Source organism: Sphaerodactylus townsendi, linkage group LG05 (genome assembly GCF_021028975.2).
Source record: "Sphaerodactylus townsendi isolate TG3544 linkage group LG05, MPM_Stown_v2.3, whole genome shotgun sequence".
In the NCBI taxonomy this organism is placed as follows: domain Eukaryota; kingdom Metazoa; phylum Chordata; class Lepidosauria; order Squamata; family Sphaerodactylidae; genus Sphaerodactylus; species Sphaerodactylus townsendi.
In genome coordinates this window covers 88041014-88049256 of record NC_059429.1, presented here as the reverse complement: position 1 = coordinate 88049256, position 8243 = coordinate 88041014, and the positions used below count along the sequence as shown (strand labels likewise).

The 8243-nt window shown below is 45.3% G+C and overlaps 1 protein-coding gene across 1 annotated transcript; it reads left to right on the top strand.

Annotated features, from left to right (window-relative positions):
- Positions 1 to 293: 293 nt before the first annotated feature.
- AVPR1B (arginine vasopressin receptor 1B) lies at positions 294 to 7504 on the top strand. The gene is made up of 2 exons (XM_048498181.1): positions 294 to 1251; positions 6764 to 7504. The coding sequence occupies exons 1-2, from the start codon at positions 312 to 314 to the stop codon at positions 7075 to 7077; spliced, it is 1254 nt and encodes a 417-aa protein (XP_048354138.1). The 5' UTR covers positions 294 to 311; the 3' UTR covers positions 7078 to 7504.
- The last annotated feature ends 739 nt before the right edge of the window (positions 7505 to 8243 follow it).

Here is an 8243-nt window from a genome sequence, read left to right as displayed (position 1 = left end):
GTCAAAAGATATTTTATTTAGTGCATGTGGACTAAAGAAGAACTGCACCTTGCCAGGAAAATTGAAAAGGGGATTTAGAATTACTACATTGTTGTCTGATTCTGATCTACAGAAATAATATAGCCAAATGTTACATGGGTGAAAAATTAAAGACAAAGCAGCTGGATTATGGAGAAACAAGCAGGGGATTGCAGAGAAAGATGGATTTTTCTGACAAAATTAACTTGAAATAATTTTGAGAGGAAAGGTGCTTCACAACCATCTAGAGCCTTTTGCATCATATTGCAGTACCTACTTTGAGGAAACCACCTATGGAGAGGAATCGCACCTATCATAACAACTTGATGGTTGGCTCTCTGCTAGAGAATATCAAAGATGCAGACCCTAACCAGACTGCCCTCTACACCCGGGATGAAGATCTTGCAAAGGCTGAGATTGGGGTCTTGGCTGCTATCTTGGTGGTGACCTTGGTAGGAAACCTGGGGGTGCTCTTGGCCATATACCGGCTGAGGAAGAAGATGACCCGCATGAACCTTTTCATCCTGCACCTCGGCCTGACAGACCTTGGAGTAGCACTCTTCCAGGTACTTCCCCAAATGATTTGGGACATGACTTATCGTTTCCAGGGTCCTGATCCTCTTTGCAGGGCTGTCAAATACTTGCAGGTGCTGAGCATGTTTGCTTCCACCTACATGCTCATTGCCATGACCCTAGATCGCTACATGGCTGTGTGTCACCCATTGCGCACCCTACAGCAGTCCAGCTGCCAGGCTTACCTGATGATTGGGACGACTTGGTTGCTCAGCTGCTTGCTCAGCTTGCCACAGATCTTCATTTTTTCAGTGAGGGAGGTACGCCAAGGCTCTGGTGTGCTGGATTGTTGGGCAGATTTCAAATACGCCTGGGGAGCCAAGGCCTACGTCACATGGATCACCTTATGTGTCTTTGTGCTGCCGGTGGCAATTTTGACTATTTGCTACAGCCTCATCTGCCACAAGATCTGCAAGAATCTCCGAGGAAAGACTCAAACTTGTCGTCTCTGTGCTGCTGCTACATCTCAAGCTGCCATGTCTCAGAAGGGAGCTGGGTGCCATCCCGGCTCCCGGGTAAGTAGCGTGCGCACCATCTCACGGGCAAAGATCCGCACAGTGAAGATGACCTTTGTCATAGTCCTGGCTTACGTTGCCTGCTGGGCACCCTTCTTCAGTGTGCAGATGTGGTCAGTGTGGGACAAGAATGCACCAAATGATGGTGAGTGACTGAGTATAAAGGGCAACAGCATGCCAAGTGGAGAAGGGTATCCTGCTGTTCATATAACTGTTTGCGACCAGGGCAGTTCCAAATGAACCAGTATAGCTTTTCCTTTCACATTCACCCTATCAAAGAGAACACACTCCTACGTGCACACAATTAAGAAGACATTTTGTAGAGAAAAGCAATGCATAGACACAAATGTTTCAGAGACTCTCTGTTTCTCATATACAACCACAAATAAGCTCCTCCCTTGTGCCCATAACCTAGCAGAGAGAAATCTATCATGCATTCATTCACGTCAGCCAAGAAAAAAAAAGTATTTTTAATATATACCTGCATTTCTCATACCATCATTGCACAAAGTATGCAAAGTAGGCTGACCTTTCTCACAAACATCCATCCATGACATGCATTGTATTCCAGAAGTGACTGCATTGCTCTGGCTTTGCATCCAGGCAGAATGGAAATGACAAGAGATTCTCAGGGAAGTGGTTTTCAACCTGCAGCTTATTACCTCAGAAATAACTGCAACGTTGCAAGATCCACACATCCTTTGGTTATAGCCCAGAAGTAAAATCAAAACTTTTACCACAGCTACAAGAAAATTGTTGCTAATATTTATTTATTTATTATTTAAATTTATAGACCGCCCAATCCCCAAGGGATAGTAACACTTGAGGAAATATGATATCATTATAGGACAAGTTTTTTCAGATTGTTAATTTCTCTCCTTTTGAATTCTTAACAACTCCTTGAATCAAGTTCTCAGATTTATTATCTAGATCAGGGGTCTTCAAACTATGGCCCTCCAGATGTTCGTAGACTACAATTCCCACGAGCCCTACCACTTGGCCATGCTGGCAGGGGCTGATGGGAATTGTAGTCCATGAACATTTGGAGGGCCATAGTTTGAAGACCCCTGATTTAGATCCTTTGCAGAGATTTGTGATTTGAAAATAGCAAGTGATTTAGAGAGCAATGACCGTTTTTGTTTAAAATGGTGTGTGTGTGTGTGTGGGGGGGGTCAGAATACTGAAAAAGTCATCATCCCTAACCAGAAGGATTAAGTTGTCACTCAGTCAGAATGGCCAGCCAATATCAGAAGTGTGATAGGCTGTGGGATCCAGTGGCCAGAGTGCTGGGTTAGACTCTGAAAACTAATTCTACTTCTGCTTCAGGTAGAAATGTATTGGAGGCCACTTTTGCGCACTGCATGCTGGGAAATGCATACATCTAGCAAGATTCAAAGCCAGTCCCAGCTGCCCGCCATATCATGGAATACATTCCTTCTCAATGTGACTGCAGTACTTAACACTGCTGCTCAACATAGCCCTTTTGGCCACCCCCACCCCCCCTATTGTTTGCACAGGCAGTAAATTGTCCATTAGGCCAATGGGCAGTTTTTATGACTTTCTCTTTTATGAACCAGTATAAACTGCTTCGTCCTCCTCTTCTGTTTGGTCAGATTTCATGAGGTTGTACACTCATTTAATTCGACTGATTATAGGAAAAAGGCAGAACGGGCTTTCAAGAGGTACATGTAATCTTCCTATTCCCTGAACTGCCCCATGCTTTGCGCATGTACCAGGAAGAGAGGGGAAGTGTGCATGCTTCTGCGTACTTCTGCTACTCCTCTAATGGGGAACGATCATATCCATTAAATTTTTACTTGTACACATAAAATGTTTTACAGTCATGTCTTACAAGCTTTCTGTATGAAGCTGCCCAGGAGGCTTTGAGCAATTCATTCTCTTTCAGTTCCCTACATGTAGAAGAACTTTATGATTTATCTGTGGGCTGCTGCCAGGAAAACAGAAAAAATAAACATTGTAAAATATTTTGCAAATGGAATACACCATAGAATTGTTGCTAACAAAGCCAGGCCATCTAAGGTTGTCAGTCATCTGCTGGAGGCAAAAAAAATCTCTCAACCTCATTTCCTGTTGGCTGCTACCACTGCAGCAGTTGATGGGAGAAAAATGAATTAAAAATCACTATTGGTGTGATGGGGTTATAGCAGTTCTGGGGAAAACCCCGTAATATCATACTGTTGTATAAATTGCCAAAAACTTTTTGGTAAAACCATAGAGTTTCTGCTAATTCCTAGCATTGCATGACATTACTTTTGGGTTTCCCCTAGAAGTAGCATAATGATGTCATGCCAATGCCATCCCTATGACCTTGCCTCCCTGATGCCCACTGGTTACTGATAACCCCCAAAGGAGGGAGGGAAGGAAGGAAAAAAAGCCAGCCAATCTTACATCTCTTGTGATTCAGATGGGCATCCTCTGCAGCTTTCCTTGACCGAGACATAGCCATCTGCCTGCTGTGCCTAGCTTGCTCAGGCCAGGAGCTGCCTTCCCTACTCCATGCATAACCCTTCTATCCGGGACGGGACAGGCCCAAGGGGAAGACTAGGATTGGCAGGTCCTTGCTGGGACAGAGATGCTCGGTGTCCAGTGGGTGCTGTCCGTCAATGCTTTGCTGGACTGTGTATGTGGTGGTGGTGGTGGTGGTGGTGGTGGTGGGGAGAAATAGTGCCAAAAAGGCAGAAACATCACTTGGTGGGGGTGGGGGTGGGGGTGGGGGTGGGGAGAAATAGTGCCAAAAAGGCAGAAACATCACTTGGTGAGGGCCACCTCTGCTGGGTAAATCCTCTCTACACCCTGCTGGTTGTTAAGGGATATCTGGCAACTCTAGAGGAAGCAGACCATTGGCCCACTAGGAAATTCTGTGGTGGCTACATGATTGTCCACCTGGAAGTTGACATCCCTACCAACACCTGTCCACATCTGTGCATTACATGCACTGAGCAGACAAGCTGTTTTACAGAGAATATTATCCAATGGGATTGCCAACTCTTGCTTGCGAAATTCCTTCAGATTTGGGGGCAATACCTGGGTGGGATACAATTTGGGGAAGGGAGGGAGATCAGCAAATATGTGATGCCAGAGACCACTCTTTGAAGCTGCCATTTCCTGCAGTGGAAATGCGTTGAGAAACTCTTGCTAAATTAAAAAAAAAATGTCAAGGCATTCTGGAATGCACTTTGAAAAACCTGTGTCTTGATGGAAGCTTGATAGAGGGATGTTGGGAAAATCACTCTTAGCCTACCATGCCTCACGAGGTTGTTATGGTGATAAAAGGGATGCAAAAGAAAATGATGTAAGCTACTTTGAGTCCCCATTGTGGTGGGGTAAGGATAAAGAAGAAGAAGAAGAAGAGTTTGGATTTATATTCTGCAGTGGCATAGCGCCAACAGGGAGGGGGGGCATGATGCCTCAGGTGCATGCCTCGGCAGGGGCGGGAGCATGGCCAGGGCATTCTGGGGGCATTCCCAGGCATTCTGAGGGCATTCCGGGGGTATTCTGGGGGGGCAGAGGGCCTGAGGGAGGTGGGTGCGGCTCTGCGTGACAGGGGGAGCTCAGAGAGTGATAATGTAAGCAGCCCCAGGCGCAGTTCTCCCTTGCTCTGGCCCTGATATTCCACCTTTCTCTCCTGTACTTCCTCCTCTCTCCACAACAGACACCTTGTGAGGTAGGTGGGGCTGAGATGTTCCTCCCATTGGGCAAAGTGGGCAGTTGCCCAGGGCACCCCCTTGTGGGGGGCGCAAAAACTGCAGGTTCGTTTGTGGGATTTTTTGTATTTTCAGTGTTTTTCCGTCTTTGGCCTGCAGAGGGCACAGTTTTTAGGCTAGCAGCACCAAAACTTCGGGGAATTTTTGGGAGACTCTCCTGATGATATCACCCAGGTTTGGTGAGGTTTGGTTTAGGGAGTCCAAAATTATGGACTCCCAAAGGGAGTGCCCCATCCCCATTGTTTCCAATGGAAGCTAATAGGAGATGGGGGCTACACCTTTGAGGGTCCCCCTGACCCAAACTTCACCAAACCTGGTTGGAATCATCAGTAGGGTCTCACAAAGATACTCTGAAATTTTGGTGCTGCTATCTTAATAATTGCACTCCTGATAGCAGGCACCCCCTAAATTTCCCCAGATTTTCCTTTTAAATCCACCCCCTTCCTGCCAATGCTTGTTTTCTTTCTTTCTTTTATTCTCTCAATGCCTAATAAAGGTTATTATTATTATTATTATTATTATTATTATTATTATTATTATTATTATTATTATTATTATTATTATTATTATTATTATTATTATTATTATTATTATTATTAAATCCACCCCCTTTGGCATGGATTAAAAGGGAGAATCTGGGGTCCCCAGTTTAAACATTGAAAGTGATGCTGTTTCAGGGTGGGGGATAATCTGGGCTCCCTAGTTTAAACACCATTGAAAATAATGCTGTTTGGGGGTGAATTCCAGCATCACTTGTTTAAACTAGGAAGCCCAGATTCTCCTTTTAAATCCATCTTAAAGGGAGAATCAGGGGTTCCCAGTTTAAATAACATTGAAAGTGATGCTGTTTCCCCCAATTGGGGGGACTGGATACAACACCATAACATGTTTTCATAGCAGTAATAAAACATTTTGAAAACATTTTGAAAATGTTTTCAAAAAAATATTTCTGCTGTGTGGCATGACCCATTGCTGTGTTCAGATTTGTGAGTTGGGGCATGTTCTATAATGTGATGATGACTTTGAAATGACCTGGTAGAAAAAAAATCATTGTTTGGTCATGGTGGGAGAGGGTGGCCGCCCATGGGGGGGGGGGGAATCAAACTCAGGTTTCTGCCCAGGACTCCAATTTGCCTAGGTACGCCACTGGCTGAGAGAGTTTCAAAGAACTGTGACTAGCCCAAGGTCACCCAGCAAGCTTAATGTGTAGAAGCGTGGAAACAAACCCAGTTCACCAGAACAGCCTTCCTCAGCAGGAGCAAATGTTGCTCCAGCAAAGCAAGCTCCTTGTTCAGTGGAAGGGAGTCCTGCACAGATGCAAAATGATTCAAAGAGGTAGCAAACAAACAAGCTTTATTGGAACAATGCTGGTTCCAAATGCAGCATGAGGTTGCCAGGTTGCGACATGGATCATGTGCATTTCAAAGTGGAACTGAATCCAGACAGAAGAGAGCTGCAGTTTCCCCCAGTCATCCACACCCTCTCCAGGCTGCAGTAACCAGCAGGTGTTGCTCTGCAAACTGCAGAAGATGGTGGATGAAAGGGCCAGAAGAGCCTTGATCAGTTTGAAAGGAAATTACTTCTTAGCAGTACAGCTGGCAGATAAGTATGCCAAAATTGATGGCCTCCATTAGTATAAGGATTAAGAATGGCTAATATAGCTCATAGTTTACATTTGTCTCATGCGTTAGACATTTCCTAAATAGAAAATATTTTATACTGGAAAAAGGTAAAAATTATATGTGTGGTCATTATTGCACATAAATGTACATCCATGTACCAGGAAGCCACAACTGTTCAGACTCATAGCGCATAGACACCCACCTAAACTACAGATGTACATGACTTCCCCACACCAAGCCTGATACACATTTTTATTGAAATGCATCTGGAAAAAAAAGTCACCTGTGTCTCTTTGCCTCTTGTTTTCAGAGTCCAGTGATGTGAGTTTTACCATCACCATGTTGCTGGGCAGCCTCAGCAGCTGTTGCAATCCATGGATTTACATGTTCTTCAGTGGACATCTGCTTCATGATATTCTACACTATTTTTCCTGCTGTGGGAGCCTCCAGTCCAACCTCAAGAGGCAATTCTCCAATGGGAGCCTCTGCAGCCGGAAAACCACTATCTTGATTCACACTCCCCAGAGCACCTTATCAGCTACTGGGATTCAGATGCAACTGGGGAGCCTGAAAGATTTCTACCAGCCTTATGACAATACAGTGACTGAATCAGGAGTACTCTAGAAGAGTGGTGGTTAATAGGTAGTGGTCACTGGCTGATGATTATTGCAAGCTTGTAATCTGGGAGTCTGACTAGTCTAGTTCCGGGTGTCAAACACATGGCCTGGGGTCTAGATCCAGCACCTTGAGAGGGTTCACCAGGCCCACAAGCCACTGAGGCAATCCCCGCTCGCTCTTCACCCGGCCTAGCGAGCCCACTGTGGTCTTGCCATTCCAGGTGTCCCCCCACACTCCCAATCAGGTTTGGCAAGCCTGCTGAGGGCTCACCAGTCCAGGCAACCACCCACCGCACTCCTGATCTGACCTGGTAAGACTGTAGTGGGTTTGCCAGCTGTGGCAGCCACTGCCAGTACTTCCTCCAGTGCCATTTTGAGCTGGTGAGCCTACTACAGGCTCCTCACTCCTTAAGGTAGAGAAAAGTGGGGTATGAAAACCCCACCAGGTCTTGAAGTTAGTGTATGCACCCGGGGGGAAGGAGGAGGGGTATGAAAAATCACCCCCACATAACTAATGGCCACAGCCTGGGGACATTTGACCCCATATGTTCCCTTGGGTGGTACACCCCTGCCAAAAATGACTTTGACACTTGTGTAGAGGGCAAAGAAAATAGCAGCCTTATCATGTATAGGACTGAAATAAATCTCTCCACTCAATAGACCATTATAGAGAAGAAACTTGAGGGTTTAGCGTTGAAAAACTACCCACATGTAATTTCAACTGACATGCCTTGCTGCCCAAATCAGGCTTATTCCATTTATCTTTCAAAGCCCTGGCTTAAAATGAGTTTATTAGAGAATAATGAAGATGAGTTGGTTTTCATACCCCACTTTTCTCTATCTTAAGGAGTCTCAAAGAGACTTACAATCACAATCCCTTCCTTTCCACACAAGAAGCACCTTGTGAGGTAGGCAGGGATATGTTTGACAATTCTGGGTTGGGAAATACCTGGAGATTTTGGAGGTGGAGCCTTTGGAAGGTCTGGTTTGGGGAAGGGAGAGAATTTAATGGGGTATAATGCCACAGTGGCCATTTTCTTCAGGTGAATTGATCTCTGTCACCTGGAGATCAGTCGTAACAGTGGGCGATCTCCAGCCATCAACTGGAGGTTGAAAATCCTAGTTGAGAGAGCTCTAAGGAAACTGTAACTTGCCCCAGTTCTCCCAGCTGGC

What these genes read in the sequence shown, in the direction of transcription:
- AVPR1B (XM_048498181.1), top strand. Translation starts at nt 312, where the DNA reads ATGGAGAGGAATCGCACCTATCATAACAACTTGATGGTTGGCTCTCTG. An exon ending in CAAGAATGCACCAAATGATG is followed by an intron (nt 1,252 to 6,763) that starts GTGAGTGACTGA and finishes TCTTGTTTTCAG; the next exon opens with AGTCCAGTGATGTGAGTTTT.